General features: G+C 38.1%; 1 protein-coding gene across 1 annotated transcript in view; it reads left to right on the top strand.

Annotated features, from left to right (window-relative positions):
• Window positions 1-3,836: 3,836 nt before the first annotated feature.
• Window positions 3,837-21,999, top strand: part of LOC124722056 (mitochondrial-processing peptidase subunit alpha) — a 107,386-nt gene continuing 89,223 nt past the window's right edge. The window contains exons 1-2 of the mRNA XM_047247251.1: window positions 3,837-3,980; window positions 14,427-14,635. Of these exons, the coding sequence (XP_047103207.1) occupies window positions 3,928-3,980; window positions 14,427-14,635 (262 nt within the window). The 5' untranslated portion in view covers window positions 3,837-3,927. The remainder of the gene's footprint in view (window positions 3,981-14,426; window positions 14,636-21,999) is intronic.

The following is a 21,999-nucleotide window of genomic DNA, read 5'->3' on the forward strand; positions in this document are numbered from 1 at the left end:
ATGACACCTGCACTTTAATAACAGCCCCTGGCCAAATGTTTATGAAAGTAGTAATAGATGCCTCAATATCCCTAGTTACTAACTGGTTTCAAATAACAAGACAATAATCCATAAAGAAAAAGCCATCTTTATGAACTTTCACTCTACTCCATACGCACAAGAATTCGATAAAATGCCATGTCTTGGAAACACGTTATTGAAATCAGTTACTGAAACTAAAGATCTGGGGATATGGGCACAAGACAATTCAAAATGTAACTTTCATGTGAAATATTTTGGAAAAAAGCATTCAAAAGGTTGTTATTGTTCTTCATGTGTTAAACAGGCCAACAGTCATTCAGACATAATACGTATACTTCCACTGAGTACTCCAGTATGTGGTAATCTTCTGGGGAACTCAGCCACCAGCATAAAAATCTTTGGGATGGAGAAAAGGGTAGTCATGGCAATTTGCAACCTAAAAAAGAAGGAACAAGTCAACCATATTTCATACAGTTGAAAATAATGTACCTGCCAAGCCTTTACATATATGAGAGAACTATATTTGCAAATGAGTATCTTTTAAACAGTACTGGACAACTATGACAAAATAAGAACATCCATGGCCACAACATAAGAAATTTCACTAATATCCGCATATCTCAGTGTAGAAGGTTATTGTATCTGGAAAATGTTTTGCAGATAACAGTTAAATTATTCGACAGCTTACCAAGTCAATGAAGAATGCAGCAAAATGAAAATACACTTAAATCTAAAATTAAGTAATTTCTGATGGAACAGTGTTTTTACTCAGTAAAAGAATTTTTAAATAATAAAAGGTTGTCTTGTAAACTGAATATATAATTATGGCTAAATTCAAACTGCAAACTAAATATTTCTAATTCTCTCTCTGTCTCTCTCTCTCTCTCTCTCCTATTTTTTCCAAAAATTTGACTTGTTCTATATTCAGTATACTATTTAAGTATGTAAAGAATCAAAATGGGCGAAATAAATAAAATGAAATTGTCTCACGTCACATCACAGCAGAATATTCCACAATGCGTTTCAAATGACGGCATTCACCTTGGATCGCAACGGACCATCACATCTTGTCATTTGAACGTCAAAGTTTCTCGGGAAAAATGTTTTGACAGTTTACTCATCTTCTAACATCGGACGTTATCTTCTTTTCACCGTGTTCATTCAATTTATGGTACTGGGTTTTGTGCTTTTGTTTCTCCTTCATCTTTACTGTATTATTTTGCTTTGTGTTCGTGACAAATTGCAAATGTTCCACATGATTACGATTTGTCGAGATTAGATTAGATTAGATTAGATTAGTTTTTCGTTCCATAGATCCGTGCTGAGGAGATCCTCGTGGATGTGGAACATGTCAATTTATTTTTTTAAGCTGAAATAACAATACTAATAGTATGAATATATACAATACATCATTTGTTTCTATTAAAAAATTCGTCGATGGAGTAGAAGGAGTTGGCCACTAGTAAGTCTTTCAGGCTCCTTTTAAACTGATCTTTATTTGTAACTAAATTTTTTATGTTTACTGGCAAATTATTGAAGATGAGTGTTCCTGAGTAGTGGACCCATTTTTGAAGTAAATTAAGTGCTTTTAAGTCCTTGTGCAGATCATTTTTCTTCCTGGTATTGTATGTATGAACTGAGCTGTTTGTTGGAAAAAGAGATATGTTATTTAGGACAAATTTCATTAATGAGTAAATATACTGAGAGGCAGTATTTAGTATACCCAGTTCTTTGAAGGGGTTTCTACAGGACGTCCGTGAATTTACTCCACAAATAATACGTATTACACGCTTTTGGACTCTGAAAACTTTTGTTTGACTTGAAGAGTTACCCCAAAATATTATACCATATGACATTATGGAATGAAAGTAGGCAAAGTATGCAAGCTTTTTCATTTTTATGTCACCTATGTCTGCTAACACTCGAATTGCAAATACAGATTTGTTAAGGCATTTCTGCAATTCTGTGGTGTGCTCTTGGCAACTGAATTTATTATCAAGTTGTAATCCCAAGAATTTAAGACTGTCAACTTCTTCTATCTGCTCTTCTTCGTATTTTATGCATATGCTGGGTGGAAACCTCTTACAGGTTCTGAATTGCATATAGTGAGTCTTTTCGAAGTTTAATGTCAGTGAGTTGGCTTTAAACCATTTATTAATATCCATGAAAATATCATTAGCAGATCTTTCTAGAACTACACTTGACATACTATTTATTGCAATACTTGTGTCATCTGCAAACAAAACGAACTCTGCTTCTGGCAGTGTAACTGATGAGAGATCATTAATGTACACAAGAAAAAGCAATGGCCCTAAGATGGATCCTTGTGGGACACGACATGTAATTTCTTCCCATTCTGATGATGACTGATGACTTAATTCACTAGTCCCTTGCACTGACACCCTTTGTTTCCTGTTAGTGAGGTATGACTTGAACCATTTTGCAGCACTGCCCGTGACACCATAGAATTCTAATTTACTTAAAAGGATGTTGCGGTTCACACAATCAAATGCCTTTGGCAAATCACAGAAAATACCTGCTGCTTGTAATTTGTTATTTAATGAATTAAGTACATTTTCACTGTAAGTGTAAATAGCCTTCTCGATATCAGAACCCTTCAGAAATCCAATCTGTGTTCTTGATAATATGTTACTTGTGGTCAGATGGTTGAGCAGCTGCCTGTACATTACTTTTTCTAAAATTTTTGAGAATGCTGGCAAAAGTGAAATCGGTCTGTAGTTTGATGGTATCTCTTTATCCCCTTTCTTGAATAGAGGCTTAACATCTGCATATTTTAGCCAGTCAGGAAATGTCCCAGTTATAATTGACTGGTTACACAAGTAACTTAGAATTATACTAAACTCACAAGAACTGTGGAGCATAAACTAATTAACTAACAACTTGGATATTTTTCCCGACGAGTGTTATTCCACAAGCATGGTCTAATATCTAAATGTAAAAAATTATTTAGGCTTTACTATAAGAGAACAGAGCTGACGTCACTCTTTTTATAAATAAGAAAATGAAGCAACTTTCATCAAATAATGTTTTTAAGTGAATAAGTAGTCTCTAATGCTGTAAAAAATGCAGTTATTTATGATGCTGTTAGTCATCTAAGGAAAAAAATAATAGGTAAGTAAACAGACTGTATTTATTCCCCTATAAAGACTGTTTGATGTGCCTGGATGTATATATTTCCGATAGCCAGTAAAGGTCTAGTTTTGAAATATTGTTTCACTTCTCAGCACTTTACCACATAAAATTTGTCAAGGACGTAATTTACGAAGTTTGCTTCAGGCAGTAATAAACTCTATCATTGTTTGTTCATCAAGTCTGGTACTATAATCCAACTTTTTGGATCACACACGGAACCTCATTACCTCACTTTCACCGCTCGGGACTGACGTGACGTGACGTGACGTCGACGGTGAATATACAGTGACGTTGATGTGGCGTGACGTGGCGGTTCGTTGAAGGCTAGTCTGAATCGGCCTTAAAACGAAAAAAATCTTCAATGGATAACTCGATGATAATGTTTAATCCGAATTAAGAATGATAATATGAAAAAAATTATCTTTTCCGATAGGTTATCGAAATTTCAATTTACTATTGGATAACTAGGGACTAAATCAAAAAGGTATAAAAATATAGGTCATTGGATTAAATCAGAGAGGTAGAGAATATTGTATCTCTTTGGTTTAATCTAACAATAATACAAAATGCCAATTAAATTAATTTTAAAAAAATCAATCTCGATTTTCCATGTCGTTGGTGTGCGAAGGTGTGCGCTAGTTTTCGCGATCTTTGGCCCCTAAGCAAAACGTTCCGGCGCGGGGAATCATGTGTGTATTGTAAACATATTGTAAACACTGCAGAAAATTAAAAAAACAGTGCTGATCCGCAAATATGGTTAAAGCGATAGCAACATTAAGAATCACTTCACCAATTTTTAGAAAATTGTAAGTATATGGCCGTGTGTTCCAGGAGTAAATGATGTTTTGGAAGTGTTGATTCAACAGACAATCACAATTATTGCGCTGTGTAACTGTTGAATAAATACACCAAGAAATGAACCATCCGTTGGATTCTGTTCTTTTTAATTCTAGTGTATAGTTTTAATATGTCTTTCATTTCAGTTTATGGCAAAAAAAGTTTATTAAATTTCCATGAAAATCCTTCTCGCCTCGTATTGTTTGTGTGTGGATTAAGAGAGTGCTGTGTAATCGGACTGCTGAACCGTACCGAATTAGAAAAAAATTGTACCAGTGCATGTCGCATACAATGGCTTTATTATTCTAGTGAAAGAATACCTTTTGTTTGGGATGAAAGTAATATAGTACGTTTCTGTGTTGATAGACTTGTTTACTTATTGGCTACTACTTTCCATTGTTGGCAGCAATTGTTAATTCTCTTTACAAACGCTTAAGTGACTGAGAACTGCACAACATCTCAAAGATGACGTTGTGTAAAGCGTGAAATTTTGTACTGTATGACCAATTTACAAGATTGAAGTCTGGTTACTACCAATAGCTAAGTTTTCAACACCAGTATTGGGTCCAAACACGTTCGTGAAAAGTGTATACGAATGAAACTATGTATGAGGTAACGTAAATGGATACTTAAGAACAATTGTCATTTCCATCAGTGTGTGGGAGTAAGTTTGAATGCATAAACATTGCCTCAGTTACACTATACTGTGCACTTCAAGATAATAATTGTAAAATGATGATTTATTTATAGTAATCTGTTGACAGGGAAATAGATTTCATGTGATTGGGAAATATAGAAAAGAAACTTCCCATGTAACTGAGACTATAACCCACCTCTGTATCATTTGTTGGAAACATTCTTAATTTGTGAGCATGCCTCATAACCAAAGTGTCAGTTTGACTGCATAGTGAAATCTACTGGCAAGTGGAAATTTAATTCAGTAATTTACAACTTATTGAGTGACTGTGAACTGAGTAAGAGTCTTTAGGAATGAATAGATGTAACCGAAAGAGTTTGTCATGAGAATTTTGAGAAAATGTTTTTCATGTGTATATTTTGTGTTCCAATGCCAAGTAATGTGATGAAAATCTTTGAGGTTGATTGGGGTGAGGGGACCAAACAACGGGGTCATCCGTCCTGTCGTTTAGGTGTAGCAGTTTTTATATGTGTGGTAATCTGTAAGTTATATTCTCAACGAAGACAGTGGAGCAATGTAAGATGGCACTTGCTAAAGATTTATACATCTTTCAATTCATTGTATTTTTTTATGGGGAGTATTGGTGAATTGGTCACTATGTTCTGACTAAAAGGTACCTTATAGTTTGCCATCATTCGTCAATAATGATAGGATGGATGTAGTATAATGGGGTCTAGTAAACAACATGAGCTCTTGGTTTATTCATTGATGTGGTATGTTACATAATTAGCATCTGAGGTACTACTGTTCATTTTAGTTGCAGATGTAGTCCATATGTTTTGTTTATAAAAAGCCTGTATCATTTAGATTATTTTATTATGACTAGATCATTTTATTTACTAGACCTGCATACTTCTAGTGGAGATTGTAATCCGTTGAGGGGGAATAATGTTTTGGATTGTGTTGTATGCTAGACCAAGATAGGTTTCTTTATGAAGTTATAGTGACAGACTAGACTGTTGCATAAAGCAACGTGTAGGGTAGGTTGGGAGATGATAGTTTAATAATGAGTTGACTAAGCCAACAAATGTGTCACAACAAAAATCTATTTTTGTTAAATGAAGTTTGTGATGATAGACTGATCTGTAGTATGGGTCGAATTATAGATTAGATTTAAAAAAGTTATGGTTTGTTTGTAATTTGGAAAATTCAGTAGATGTTAAATGACAGTAATTTTTATGTACAGACTGTATTTCGTAGTTAAATTTATGCCGCCGATTAAGACCCAAGTTTTTTGACTATGTTCTGCTGTATTCAAGTTTTTAATGAGTTCGAATCCATTAATTACAAGAACATTCCCAGAACAAAAACTACTTGTTTCTGTGGTGGTCTTGTTGTTTTGTCAGATTTTATTTGGCTGATATTTTCTGTTGTCAGTGGTGTCAGCTGTCGATCAGTCTGTAAAGCTTGTATCGCTGCAAGCATAATAATGTCGTCAGTCTACTTGTATCACGTTTTTTAACTACTCACATGTAATGTTTGTTGTATTTCTGATCCATCATTTTTATTTTATTTTTTGTGTTTGTTAATGTGTAGCCATATGCATGTTCCTTACTTATTTTTTTTCAGATTTTGTTATGTTGTTGTTGATCTTGTTGAACAGTAGATTTTACGCAAAGAGTGAAGTATTAGTGTCTTGTTTAGGTATGAATATGTGCCTAAATGCAAGTTAGAATGGAGGAGATATTTAGTTTACTTTTGAATGACTACTGTTACCTTTCAATACTGGCACATTACAGTTTAAGAAAAGTAACCTTGCTAATGATGTTCCATTGAGTCTACTGAGTGGCTGTATGTTAACAACACTGCCTTCCCTCCCTGCCTCTCCAGTTTGTCAATTGCATATTTATTTTTTTCAAGCTATAATCTTATGTGACTTCAAACATTTAATAGGTGTTCTGACTGGACTGTTGAATACTCTGTTAACACCTAAAATGTTATCAGTAGCTCAGAAAGATTGTTCTAAATACATTGATTTGCTTTGTAGATCAAATGGAAGTCTCTGACAACTAAAGTGATATGAGACATCTTGAGCAACTCTGTTGGAAGCTTTATGTTTGATAAGTATTGTTACAATTATGTTGTCCATAATGACAACCATTGATTTCAGCAGGCTGTTGTACTCATAAATACGTTTACTTTCTCGTGGTCATTTTGTGTGTGCAGTCCTTGGATATGATGAAATAAGGTGCATCATGTAATTTGACTTGAAATACTAGTGTCTGTAGCAGATTCTGTATATGTACACTGTAGATGATCTTTGATTGTGCTGTGTAATAAGTAATCTTCCTGCTCAATTTAATTGTGTGCTGTTGGGAAAGAGTGACTGCTGGCAAACCTCTGGTTAAGCTGTGATTGATCTAACAGTCATGATTTGTAGAAGTGTCGTGTGAGGAGAATTGATGGAATTATTCCCATATTCCCAGCAGCAGTCTGGTTACTGAGAGTTTGTAGTTGCATTTTTGTGAGACAGGTGAAGTTTTCTGCAGATGTTTGCCTGTTTACATATTTTTTTTTTTAAAACATTGTCATTCTGATTATTTCTTCAAGATTTGGTTCCACAGCTATTTTGAATGGCATTAGTTCACCAAGACTATGCAATTACTAATAACAGTTTTAAAATACATCACACTTTACTAATTTGATCTGTAGATTCATTTTGTAGTAGTCCATAGAAGCAGTAAAGCAACATAAAGTACATGGAACATAGCACAGCTTTGGTTATAACATGAACTGTTGGGTATTAAATTACACTAAATTGCCAAAGAAACTGGTATAGGCACACTTGCAAACAGGCAGGATACAGAGCTGTGGTTGGCAACGCTTATATAAGACAACAGTTGTGAGATCAGTTTCTGCTGCTACAGTGGTAGGTTATCAAGATTTAAGGGCGTTTGAACGTGGTGGTATAGTCAGCACATGGGCCATGGGCAGAGTATCTCCTAGGTAGTGATGAAGTGGGTATTTTCGTGTACGACCATTTCACGAATGTATGGTGAATATCGTGTATCTGGTAAAACATCGGATCTCCGACATTGTTGAGGGCAGAAAAGGACCCTACAAGAATGGGGTCCATGACGACTGAAGAGAATTGTTCAACGTGACTGAAGTGCAGCCCTTCTGCAAATTGCTGCACATTTCAGTGCTGGGCTATCAGCAAGTGTCAGTGTGCGAACCATTCAATGAAACATCATCAATACAGGCTTTTGGAGCCGAAGGCCCACTCGTGTACCCTTGATGACTGCAAGACACAAAGCTTTACACATCGCCTGGGCCCATCGACACCGACACTGGACTGTTGATGACTGGAAACATGTTGCCTGGTCAGACGAGTCTCGTTTCAAATTGTATCGAGCAAATCGAAGTGTGCAGTTATGCAGGCAACCTCATGAATCCATGGGCCCTGTATGTCAGTAGTGGACTGTTCAAGCTGGTGGAGGCTCAGTTGTGGTGTGGGGCGTGTGCAGTTGGAGTGATATTGGACCCCTGATACGTCTAGATACGACTCCAACAGGTGAAACATACCTAAGCATTGTGTCTGATCACCTGCATCCATTCGTGTCCACTGTGCATTCCGACGGACTTGGCAATTTCAGCAAGACAATGCGACACCCCACACATCCAGAATTGCTATGCAGTGGCATCAGGAATACTCTTCTGAGTTTAAACATTTCCACTGCCCACCAAACTCCCCAGGCTTGAACATTATTGAGCATATCTGAGATGCATTGCAACATGCTGTTCAGAAGATATCGCCACCCCTTTGTACTCTGCAGGATTCATGGTGTCAGTTCCCTCCAGCTCTACTTCAGACATTAGTAGAGTCCATGCCACATCATGTTGCGACACTTCTGTGTGGTCGCGGGGGCCCTACACAATATTAGGCAGATTTGCCAGTTTCTTTGGCTCTGTAGTGTATTTGTCAATGGGGGGAGGAGGGGGGGGGGAGAGTTCTGGATATCCTAAATTGGTTTACGGAGCCGTTATTAGAGGATTGCTTTGTAAGTTGAAGACTGGTTCATGATATAAATACACACTGTAGAACATCCACAGTTTTTGTTTTCACTGGCAAATACGAAATTTTATTACTAAGCAGTGTTGGCTGAATCCATCAACACAGTTGCTAAAATACTTGCCACTACAAGGTCCATTGCATGCTATGTTAGTAATATTGGCTGTTTTCAACCATCCTAATTTTAATGCTGTGGACTCCCCTCAATTTTATTGTAAGCTATGAAGGATACAATATAACCCATCAACTTTGACCATTGACACTGTCAATAGGACAACTATTTATCAGCACTACATAACCACAATGGCATCGTACAATCACGCATATTTTAACTGCCAAGAAACCTTCTGAGAATACAACACTTTTGAGCAAGGACATTCTTACTATTAATGGCTTCAGGCATATTAAAAAAGAAAAAGTACCACCAGGAAAGTATGTTTTATTTTGGCAAGGATGCAAATGTAATGTAATACAATGTAAATGTAACCATAGAAAGGAAACCAGGTTACATAGAACTTAGGCTACAGTATAGGTCAATCTGTTGCCATAACCTTCATTTCAATAAAAATTGTGCCAGAGGTAATGTCACAGCACGAAGCAACACAACTGTACTGCAGACTTCACTGCAGCCATTTAATCTGCTCAAAGTTGAAGTATCAGCAGTTCTATAGAATCATTGCATTTTGCAGTCCCCTTTCACTGTTTTTGGCAATCAGAGATACATAAACAAGCTGTCCTGAGATCATAGCCTGAGTTTGAAATATAGTAGATTGTTATTTTGCAACATTGTAGTTTCTGCATCTGCAACAAGCAGCTTTGCAATTTTTGCTGTTACAAGCATAGTATTTTGTTTGCCTTTACACAAATTTATGTGTAGCTGAACATGTAATGATTTGGTAACTTCCATTTTTACTTCACAACTGCAGTGACCTAGGTCTACACACATACTCCACAATCCACAAAATAGTTCATGACGGAGGGTAAACTGTACACTGCTAGTCATTTCCTTTCCAGTTACACTTGCAAGTAGAGCAAGAGAAAAATGATTTTCTTTATGCTTCCGTTCAAACCCTGATTTCCTTTATCTTGCCATTGCTGTCCTACATGAAATGTACATTGATGTCAGTAGAGGATGAGGAGAAGATTAATGTTTAAAAACTTATCGACAGTGAGGTCAGTAGAGACAGAGCACCAGTTCGGATTATGAAAGGGTGGGAAAAGAAATTGGCTGTGCCCTTCCAAAGGAACCATCCTGGCATTTGCATGAAGTGATTTAGGGAAGTCATGGAAAACCTAAGTCAGGATGGCTGGATGTGGGGATTTGAACTGTTCTCCTCTCGAATGCGACTCTAGTGTGCTAACAACTGTGCCACCTTGCTCGTTTGATTGCAATAGAATTGCTCCGCAGTGTGTCGCAAAACCTAGTTCTCTAAACTTTCTCCATAGTGTTTCATGGAAATAACGTTTTCATGCCTCCAGGGATTCCCATTTGAGTTCATGGATCATTTCTGTAATACTCATGTGTTGCTTGACGTTGCGGGTGATGTTACCCACTACAATGTTTAAATTAAACCTGTGATAATTCCCTATTTTATATAATATTTTTTCTCATGATGCGGTGGCATTATTAGGTAACAGTTAGAAGGGGAATAACAACTGATTTTATAGTGGAGTGTATACATTAGTAAATATTGTGAGGCAGGAAAAATTATTTACACAGATTATATGGCTTCACGAGTTTGTAGGGCATGTCAGTCAGTCAGCAAAAAGGCACTTGTGGAGGTACCTAAAGGATTTTGACCAATGTTAACTACTGAGAATAGAAAATAAAAAAAGCCAATTTGAAACTTCAGTTTCTCCTGGGTATATGTTTTTAAAAAAATCTAATTTATTTGACAAATTTCTTGTTTGAACTTCCTCTTTACATTTTACTTACATTCTGTGTTATTCATAAAGATATATTTTTCTTTGAATAACACTTGCTTGATAGAAGTGTGTTTCAACTTATTGTCAGTGAATCTTTGAATTTGCCATTAGGTATGACTGTCACTGATAGAGACTAATGAAAGCATTTGGTGTTATAGTGAAATGTATAAGAAGAATATATATATATAAAGAAATCAACTTATTTTGTAGAAAGGTTAATCTCTGTATCTCAGTGATCAGCATGTCTTGGATTGTCACTTGGAGGACTGAGGTTCAATATCCAAGACTGCCAAGGAGTTTCGCTTAGTTGGAGTAGTGGAATGAGGTCATTGCTGAGCCTCAGCAGAACTGAGAAGCTACTTGAAGGACAAGTAGTGGCTCTGATTTGAAAGACATTGTTAAAGACAGGGAGAATGGTGTGCCAACCTCTTACCCTTGATAGTTATGCCCTTTGATGCTTTAGACATGGTAGTTGGTCTGTACAAAGCAGTGCCTGATGCCCAACCGTAGAGTCAGATTTCCTAGCAGCACGCAAATTTTTCTATTTCCTTAATGAATTCTTCATGTTCTGATTAGTGTAGTTTGTTAACAGTTGTAATGAATCATTAGGTCAAGGGAAGTGTTCAATTCCAATGTGTGGTTGTGGCTGTGGGTGGTGCGGTATAGGGAATTGCTGTTGAGCTATATAGGTCAAGGGAAGTGTTATTTGTGGGATTGGGAGCTAATGTTGGGCTGTATAGGTCAAGGGAAGTGTCCGATTCCATAGGATATTGTGTCAAGTGGAATTTGGGGAGTTTTGTGTTGTCGGTTTTTTCGTTGTTTTGTGTGGTTTGGTATGGTGGTGTGTGTCTAAATTTGTTTATATTTACTTTGTCACCACCCAAAAACCCCCAATTTCCCATGCTTGCCCTGTTAGTTTCATTAGGTTTTTTGTGGTACGTGTGTGTGTTGGTTTTTCAATGTATTTTCATGTTTGTGGTCATGTTTATGTAATGGCGTCATAGGCGCCATATTGGAGTCATAGTGTATGGTCGTTCCCGCCATATTTGTGACGTCATGGGTCAAAGCAGACGGGTGGAATCGGATGCTTCTGTATTCCCGAATCATTTACAAGTTTTTGTTGTCACAAACTATTAATTTCTACAGAAAGCAAGGAGGTTTAGATTTTTGTTATACAAGAAAATACACTTTTCTTCATGTCTTATAAATTATTTACACGAAACCTAGGGTCTGCGCTCTAAGTCTATTTGTGTTTCACTATTCACATAACTAGACCATCAACAGTAAAAGTAATTTTACTGTTTAATAATTACAGTGTTATCAAAGACTCAAAGTTGAGCTTATTAAAATGATATGTTTTTTAACATCATGTCAACAGTGAGCTAATTAAGTTTGAATAGTTGTTGTCTTGGACCAGGAGGGATCTGGAAGTGGTCGTAACCTTCTATTAGGCTCCATCCTGGCATTTCCTTCATATGATTCAGGAACTTTTAAATTAGAATGACTCCTACTGAATGAACCCAGTGCCCTGATCAGAGTAGCACTTCACTATGTTACATGCAGTGAAGTAACATCTTCAGAACATCACGTCTAGTTTTATAAAGTTGATGTAAATTATATTTTTATGGATAGTATTTGTCAGTGGCATCTCATTGTATCATTTCTGAGTTATTTTTACTGAAAACTGCTGCATCTCTAGGTTAGTGTAGGTGATCAGTTGCAATAACTGACTTTGTGGCAACTTTTTTCTTAAATCGTTCCTGAACAGTATCACACAGTTGTGTAATGTCTGTTGAGAAGGATGGAAAAAGTGGTGCTTTTGAAATGTATCTGATTAAGAAGGCACTCATATTCTTTCCTTTAGAATCATTTCTGAGTACTCAGTGTTTAATTCATTTTATGGTTGTGGTCTTCAGTTTTAAGATTGGTTTGATGCAGCTCTACACACTACTCTGTACTGTGCAAGTACCGGTATCTAGTGCGTCCTACATCCATTTCAGCATGGCTTGCTGTATTCATCCCATGGTCTCCCTCTACAGTTTTTTACAGCCGTTGCAACTACTGAAAAGGCTTCTGCCACTCTTCAAGAACCATACGTTATTCTGGTTTCTCCAAAGATAACCCTTCTTTTTGGTTGCTCGTATTGTATGGCTATGTATATTTTTCTGGCACGCAACCCATTCCATGTTGACAAGGTCCATCTTCATATTGATGAGTATTTTACTATGCATCCCATTTACTTGACTGATAGTTATATTAAAAAAAAAAAGAAGGTAGATCTATCATTTACATGAAGATGGATTTGAACACCACAGTGCTTTAGCAGACACAGTCATATTGGAGGATGTGTGCCATTGCCTTCCTGTGACTTTTGTATTGTCTTTGTCATCTCCACATGTTTTCGTACTAATCATAGCGTTGGTCTTGAAATCTGTGTGGTTTTTTTTTGTTCAGGTACCCTGTGCAAAAAGAATGAGGAAATATTTCATTGTCACTAATGCTCAGAGAAGCAATTTCGAATCATATGAGTTATTTAACTACTCATTAGACCTGTGTCTTGCTTAGCAGTGCTTAGTTGCATTTCCATGCCAACTGTTTAATCTTCTTTTTCATCAAAGAATGCACAGTTTTGCAGTGCATTCCCTCCTCCAGAAACATTTCTCTGTAAATATGTGCCTGCATAGGGGTATTCATAATTAGTTTTCCAATAACATGCCAGCTATTTTCTAATATTTAAAAATTCTTTAAAAGCAGAACTGATATTGAGTCTAACTTCTGTGCCTCTGTTTTCTACAACCAGTAAGTAAAGTTGTTTGAATGGAATGGATGGTGAATTGACAAGCTCACACAAAAACTTCTGGAAACAGTAAGTAATAGCAATATTTGAGCTAATAAATACAAAAGTCACATAAAACTTAGTACATTAGGAAGAAGTTTGACACAGGCAAAATTATGTGACAAGGGAGTCCAAAAAGTATGGAAAGTATGCAGTTGAACTAGTGTAAGGAAAGAAACATTTATTGTAACAACTGTCATCTAAAATAATGTGTCAATCTCGTATTTCCTCAGACACAAAAATTTGGGCCCTGTCACCCATTGTAAGAGAACTGTAATGTAGAATAAAAAATATACCACAAAATATGTTTTTACTCTGTGTTCTAACATATCTTTAATACTACCCATCATGATGTGTGTCACATTTTTTTAAATAATTATCCTTTTACCATAGGAACAGATCCCATCTATTTTGTTTGCATACTACATCATGTAGGTAGAGTTTAACCCTCTGGTCAGCATCATACTCAAGGTGCTAGGCAGAGCATTCTTCTTCCACTTCTCTCACACATCTGTTGTCAATAAATGAGTGAGAAAGAGAAAAAAAAGTGTACATGCAGTTATAATGCTGTATTATGTTTGTTGGACTTTAAAGGGAACATTTCACAAATATGTTATCAATGCATAACAAACTCAGTTTCTTCCTCTGGTTGTGCTGAAAGAAATATTTGGTATCAGTAGGTGGTGAGTTTCTGTTTGCAGAAGTCCAATTTGTGGTATGATGTAGTACAGCTGCTATTCAGTTTTACACTGTTTTGGTATTGTTAAAGGGTGGTTCGCAACACAAAAATATAATATTTCTTATACATGTTGATATTTTTTCAAACATGACTTCTGGTTCTGTCAAAGGTGAATTTTGTGTTTTGTGACATGTGTTTATAAAATATGCTGTGTGTAATTTAATATATGCTGTGCATAAATATAGTTTTTAAAATTTCATTTCAGATATGGCCATGGAAGTAAATGTCAGCCAGTACGACATAAAAGTATTTCATACTCTGGACAGCCACCACTCAATGTTCCTCTACCAGGGCTTCCGACTCCTGTCTACATAAGTGCAGAGCAAGCTGATCACACACTGAAGATGACAGTATTAAAAAATGGAATGCGTGTTGCAACTATCCCATATTTTGGAAACTATTGTACTATAGGAGGTAGTAAATCATCACACGATTTATTAGCAATACAATCTAACAAATACATTTTGTTGTGTGATATGAAATGCACATTTGATTTCAAATTTTATTGTGTGGGAAGTGCTGGTTTTCTGACATTTGTCCTTGTGAATAATATTGTAGGAGGGGTAGTTATATTAGAAGATAAAAAAAAATCATTCTTTGACCATGGAACTTGGTGATGGTGTTAGTCTTGTGTATGTATTCATTCTTCAGTGTGGCACATTTTTCCCAGTGATGGATGACTTGACTGAGATCTGGATTGTCTATCTGTATTTTGGCTCTTGAGGAAATATCCCAACTCAAAAATTACCTTGTTGTCATTCTGGAAATGCCTGCTATGCTGTGGTTTCTTCACCCAAGCAGAGAAGACGAAGTCACTGGCTGCCGTGTCAGAATAAGGGGTGAGAGACAAAATTTGATACCTGTAAGAAGCAGTGTGTGACTGTCCTGTGCAGAATGAGCTGGGGCACTGTCATGGAGCAAAAATGCCAGATGGGACAGCTCCTTGTATTGCTCTGTCTTGACAGTCTCCCATGATGTCCTCTGGAGATATCAGTACTGTGCTCTTGTGATGGTTTGCCACTTATGAGCACAATCTGCTAGCACCATATCATGACAGTCCCAAAGACACTTAATATCTTCTTCGTTAATGATGTTTAGGTCTTCACTTATTTCAGCAGCGACAAATTAATGTTTCCACTGCTTCCTGCACTCATTTGTCTTGGGCTCATACTAATACACCTACCACTTGCCCATGCTGATTAAGTGGCTAAAGAAGTCATTGCCCTGACACAGCTGCAACATTTCCGGTGCTGCCTCAGTTTGGCAGTCTTCTTGAATGCGTGTGATTTTTCGCAGAATCCACTGGGTGGTGACCTGTTACGTGTTCCAAATGTTGTGCATCTAGTTGTGAACTTCTCTTGCGATTCCCAGTTCTTCACAGAGACATGGTATGCCACAGCATTAATCATCCTTGTTTGACCATACTGGAACTGTCTGTGCCAGGAAACCACTGTGTCGTATGGTGGTGTATTGCTGCCATGCATTTCCACCAACTCAGCATGGATTCTTGCAGTACTGCAGACATGTACCTGCAAACAGATAACAAAATAATTATTCAACTTTTCTTTAGGGTGATAATTAAAACTTTGACTGCCCCTCCTATGTTGAGTTCTTTGTGCCTGAGACGAGGCGCAAGTGGCTGCTTTTTCATGTTGGTTATTATTTGTTTTCTCCAGTTTTTGTTAAGTCACCCTGCCAGTGTAGACTTTACACTTCAGAGGAATCATGGCTCTTTGTATGTCTAATGTCATATAATCACAGCAGAAGACCAAAGTCTTGGTTTGCAATTACAAGTACTTACAATGCAATTAACAGTTACGTTTGTGCTGATACATAGGCTCCAGCATATCATTCTTAGAGAAGTAACCGAAAGTAGTTTTTCACCTGTAGAAGTAAACTCGTAAAATGTAAGCTTTCATGACTGGAAGTATCACACTGATTAAAATATACCCTGCTATTATGCTGTTTGTGAATGAATTTCTCATTGAAAGTTTGTTTTGTTCCTTTCTGTGGAGGACATCTTCAGGGGGGGAGGAGGGGGGGCAGTTGTAGTTTTTTCGAAGTTCTGATACACACACTGGCTTGCTGCTAACTGAACTAAAACTCAGTTTCTGCTTGCTCCCATGGAGAGTGTGACTTTCCGTTTTGAAAACTCAAGCCCAATTTAGACCTGCATATATACTCCTCAAGCCACTGTACAATGCATGGCTGAGGGCACTTCATATCAGTATGAGTGATTCTTTTTGTCTGATTCCATTTGTGTCTTGACTGAAGGAAAACTGACTGACTGTATGACTCTGTATGTACCCTAATCTCTTTGCACTTATTACCATGACTGTACAGGAGATGTATGATGATGGCAGCAAATTGGTCTCACAGTCTTCTTTGACCACAGTCACTCTGAACTCACCTAACATAGTTCTGCAAAAACCACTTCATCTTTTTTTTTCTTTTTTCAAAGATCCACATTTAAGTTCCCCTAGCATTTCTGTTAAACATTCATGTGTGATATCCCATGCTGTAATGATCTTAGCAGTGCCTCTGAATTTTTTTGATGTTAGTTGTTGTGCCTACTTGACAAGGGCTCCAAACGCAGGACCAGTAGTCTAGAATCTGCCGCTCTAACACCTCATATGCAAATTATTTTACAGATGCACTGTACTTTCCCAGAACCCTTTCAACATATATGCCTGTGGGAGTATCCTCATCAAGATGTAGAAGAAATATCAACACTTGCAAACTGAGAATGATGAAATAAAGATCCTGAATCATGTTCACAGAAACCTGAATGAATTGGTGAGAGTTATTGTAGGAGTAACATCCCAAAAACATCCAGAACAACCTCTGGCCAGAACTACATCCTCTACACACTGCAGGCTAGCAGGCTAAATGCCTCTGTGGACTGTTGGTGCACGTATCACCATGCATCATTTGAAAAGAGGCAAAATCACAACTCATCTGACCACACTTAACACATCCAGAAAGCTACTCTCTAGTTTTTTCATTGTTTGTCCCATTGAAGCCTTTTTGCTTCATTTGCCATATTAGGAAATGGTCTTTTGTGAGGTACCCAACTCCAAATGTGCATTCCACGCAGTTCCCTTCATCTAAATCTACATCAATTCTATGCAAACCATTGTGAAGTGCATGACAGAGGTTATTTCTCACTGCACTAATTATCAAGACTTTTTCCATTCTGCTCATTTGTGGACTATGGGAAGAATGATTGCTTAAATGCATCTGTGTGCGGTTGGCTGTTACTGGTTGCTGTCACCCGCTATTGCTATCACACTATGGTGGAAGACTGGTACATACACCTTCTTCAGCACTGGACTCAAAATACCATTTAGTTTCGCACCTTCCTCTTCCACTTAAAATTACTGTGGTGTTTAGTAATCTCTATGGCCACTGTATAGTCTTTCATACTGTCCATTTGTGGCTGCCAGTATTTGAGTCTTAGTAAATTGAATCCGGTGGTCTCCTGGCTACAAAGCACATTCTCCACCAGCTGTTCTGTGAGCCTCTCCTCTTCAGCAGTTTCTTTTGTGTTCTTATGGTAGTTTCTTGATCTTTTTTTAGTAGTACCAATATAGCATATGGACTATCAGACCAATTGTGTGATTGGATTGAAGAGTTCCTATATAACAGAACACAGCATGTCATTCTCAATGGAGAGAAGTCTTCCGAAGTAAGAGTGATTTCAGGTGTGCCACAGGGGAGTGTCGTAGGACTGTTGCTATTCACAATATACATAAATGACCTTGTGGATAACATCGGAAGTTCACTGAGGCTTTTTGTGGATGATGCTGTAGTATATCAAGAGGTTGTAACAATGGAAAATTGTACTGAAATGCAGGAGGCTCTGCAACGAATTGACGCGTGGTGCAGGGAATGGCAATTGAATCTCAATGTAGACAAGTGTAATGTGCTGCAAATACATAGGAAGAAAGATCCTTTATCATTTAGCTACAATATAGCAGGTTAGCAACTGGAAGCAGTTAATTCCATAAATTATCTGGGAGCAGGCGTTAGGAGTGATTTAAAATGGTATGACCATATAAAATTAATCATTGGTAAAGCAGATGCTAGACTGAGATTCATTGGAAGAATCCTAAGGAAATGCAGTCTGAAAACAAAGGAAGTAGGTTACAGTACACTAGTTCGCCCACTGCTTGAATACTGCTCACCGGTGTGGGATCCATACCAGATAAGGTTGATAGAGGAGGTAGAGAAGATCCAATGGAGAGCAGCGCACTTCGTTACAGGAACATTTAGTAGTCGTAAAAGCGTTACGGAGATGATAGATAAACTCCAGTGGAAGACTCTGCAAGAGAGACACTCAGTAGCTTGGTACGGGCTTTTGTTGAAGTTTCGAGAACATACCTTCATCGAGGAGTCAAGCAGTATATTGCTCCCTCCTACGTATATCTTGCGAAGAGACCATGAGGATAAAATCAGAGAGATTAGAGCCCACACAGAGGCATACTGACAATCTTTCTTTCCATGAGCAATACGATACTGGAGTAGAAGGGAGAATCGAAAGAGGTACTCAAGGTACCCTCCGCCACACACCGTCAGGTGGCTTATGGAGTATGGATGTAGATGTAGACGTACATGGTATCCTGTAAATTTCTACTTTTTCCAGTGATTTTCCAGCATCCTTGGCCGTATTAAGGTGGTCTTGTATCTTCTGAGTGGGTTTGTAGGTTACAGTGATATACCGTTTCGTCAAGATCTTTGCAATGTGGTCAGTAATATCATTTATGAATAGCAGGAAAACCTTGGATTTTGCAGACACCTACACATCACTGTGAACCTTCTGTGTCTGTCCGAATGCTCTGTTTTAGCTCAGCAGTGAATGCCCATTCTTTAGTGACACACAGGTGAGACATTCCTATTCTGTGTTGAGCAGCTCCAGTTCACAGATGTTCCTCACTCTATCCACTAACATTTTTATAACACCTTACTTCTTTTGTAGGTGGTGCTATAAAGTAAGCTGAGTAAGTACCCCAATCACAAAGTTGTCAGGACTTTGTCAGTTGAACAGGGTGCTGAGAAGGAATAGTTCAATTCAGCTGCGCTTCTACCAGTACTTAATGGGTTTCCAAAAATTCATGAAGAAAATGTTGTGCCGTTGGTTCACCCACCTATTCGACTGCCAAGTTATTGACAACATTATTATGAAGGACATATTAGTCAGTTTTGATGTGGTATTGCTATCTACCATGGTTTCACATAACGAAATGTTGGAATAGCTGAATCAGATTTTTTCTGCCCGTATTGTAGAGCTGTGTACCCGTTGACATAAGCTTGTCATTCTCAAGAAAATTTATTATATTCTAACTGGGAATATATGCAAGGATTCTGCAGCAAACTTATGTTAGGGACATTGGTCTGTAATTTTGCGGGCCTGTTCTTGTAACCTCTTTTACATAGCAGTCACCTGCACTTTTTTCCAGTCGCCTGGGACTTTGTGTGGGACTTGAGGTTGACAATAAATGTGAGCTAAGTAAGGGGCCAGAGCCATAGAGTAATCTTTGAAAACCTGAATTGGTATTCCATCCAGACCAGGTCACTTATTTGTTTTCAACTCTTTCAGTTCTTTCTCTACATCAGGGATGATTATTACTATGTCACCCATATGGGATTCTGTTTGATTGTCAAACGACGATTTGTTTGTAGGATTCTCCTGCATGAATGATCTCTTTAATGTGAAATTTAAAACTTTGGCTTCCTTTTTGCTGTCTTCAACTGCTACACCAGACTGGTCAACAAGTGGCTGAATGGAAGGCGTAGACCTACTTAGCGATTTTACAATCCTCAGAAAGGACTGTGCGTGAAGTACTAGCCATTTTGCACCTACTAACTTGAACATAATAATAGCAGTACAATGCAGCATTAATGCCTAGTAAAGTCAGATTCAAGAATGGAGCATGTGAGTGCTAAGGGCTATGAAAAATCATGTTGAATTAGTCTCGTCATCAGAGTGGAAAAGAAAGTTCACAGTGTCGAGCGGCACTTGCTGTTGAAAAGAGTCCACAATAAGGCAGTATGACCAGAGATTACCGTGAAACATCTACTGTAAAGGTACCTGAAATATCAGGACCAGCGATTTTTTTCTAAGCTGTACTGTATTTACTTTCTGCTTTGTTAACCTGATGGGATGTGTAACCACCTGGTTTCTCGACCCCGTATTATTCCTGACTCAGAACACAGCCAGCTGGGTAATCACTAGTGTAACATGACAGAATAAATGCTTTTTAACAACCTTGATAAACTAGTCGGTAGGTTGTCAAATCATCTTTAATTTATTCATCACCACATCACATTCAGTGGTCCAGTTGCAAGGTACCCCATTTTTCAGAATTTAGTTAAGGGATTCATGATGGCCGCGCGGGATTAGCCAAGCAGACTCCTAACTAAGGTACGAGCATATGGGATTGGTTCCCAAGTATGTGAGTGGCTCGAAGACTTCTTAAGTAATATAACCCAGTACGTTGTCCTCGATGATGAGTGTTCATCGGAGGTGAGAGTATCGTCTGGAGTGCCCCAGGGAAGTGTGGTAGGTCCGCTGTTCTTTTCTATCTCTATAAATGATCTTTTGGATAGGGTGGATAGCAATGTGCGGCTGTTTGCTGATGATGCTGTAGTGTACGGGAAGGTGTCGTCATTGAGTGACTGTAGGAGGATACAAGATGACTTGGACAGGATTTGTGATTGGTGTAAAGAATGGCACCCAACTCTAAATATAGATAAATGTAAATTAATGCAGATGAATAGGAAAAAAAATCCTGTAATGTTTGAATACTCCATTAGTAGTGTAGCGCTTGACACAGTCACGTCAATTAAATATTTGGGCGTAACATTGCAGAGTGATATGAAGTGGGACATGCATGTAATCGCAGTTGTGGGGAAGGCAGATAGTCGTCTTCGGTTCGTTGGTAGAATTTTGGGAAGATGTGGTTCATCTGTAAAGGAGACCGCTTATAAAACACTAATACGACCTATTCTTGAGTACTGCTCGAGCGTTTGGGATCCCTATCAGGTCGGATTGGGGGAGGACATAGAAGCAATTCAGAGGTGGGCTGCTAGATTTGTTACTGGTAGGTTTGATCATCACGCGAGTGTTACAGAAATGCTTCAAGAACTCGGGTGGGAGTCTCTAGAGGAAAGGAGGCGTTCTTTTTGTGAATCGCTACTGAGGAAATTTAGAGAACCAGCATTTGAGGCTGACTGCAGTACAATTTTACTGCCGCCAACTTACATTTTGCGGAAAGATCACAAAGATAAGATAAGAGAGATTAGGGCTCGTACAGAGGCATATAGGCAGTCATTTTTCCCTCGTTCTGTTTGGGAGTGGAACAGGGAGAGAAGATGCTCGTTGTGGTACAAGGTACCCTCCGCCACGCACCGTATGTGGTGGTTTCAACCCATCCAGCATGTGTCTCGCTCGCTGTGCTATACAATCCATGGGCTAGGCTGGCTGGCTCGCCGGGCTTGTGAGATGGCAAGGGAACTGTCTCTGCTTGTCATCATTAATTTAATTCAAATTTATGGTGTGTGCAGGTCTTGGGCATAATGAAAGTGACAGAAGTGGGAGCGCCAGATGGACGTGGGTTTAGGAAAAAATGTAGTTTTAGGCTCTGGTCAGGCAATGCATAAGCCATTTCTGTTAGTGTAGTTACAGGCAGTGGATGGCACAATGATTAAGAGTACAGGACGGTAATACGAGGGTCGTGGGTTTGAGTACATATGCAGAAACCTCTTTTTTCCTTTTT

The sequence above is a fragment of the Schistocerca piceifrons genome, chromosome X, assembly GCF_021461385.2.
Source record: "Schistocerca piceifrons isolate TAMUIC-IGC-003096 chromosome X, iqSchPice1.1, whole genome shotgun sequence".
In the NCBI taxonomy this organism is placed as follows: Eukaryota; Metazoa; Arthropoda; class Insecta; order Orthoptera; family Acrididae; genus Schistocerca; species Schistocerca piceifrons.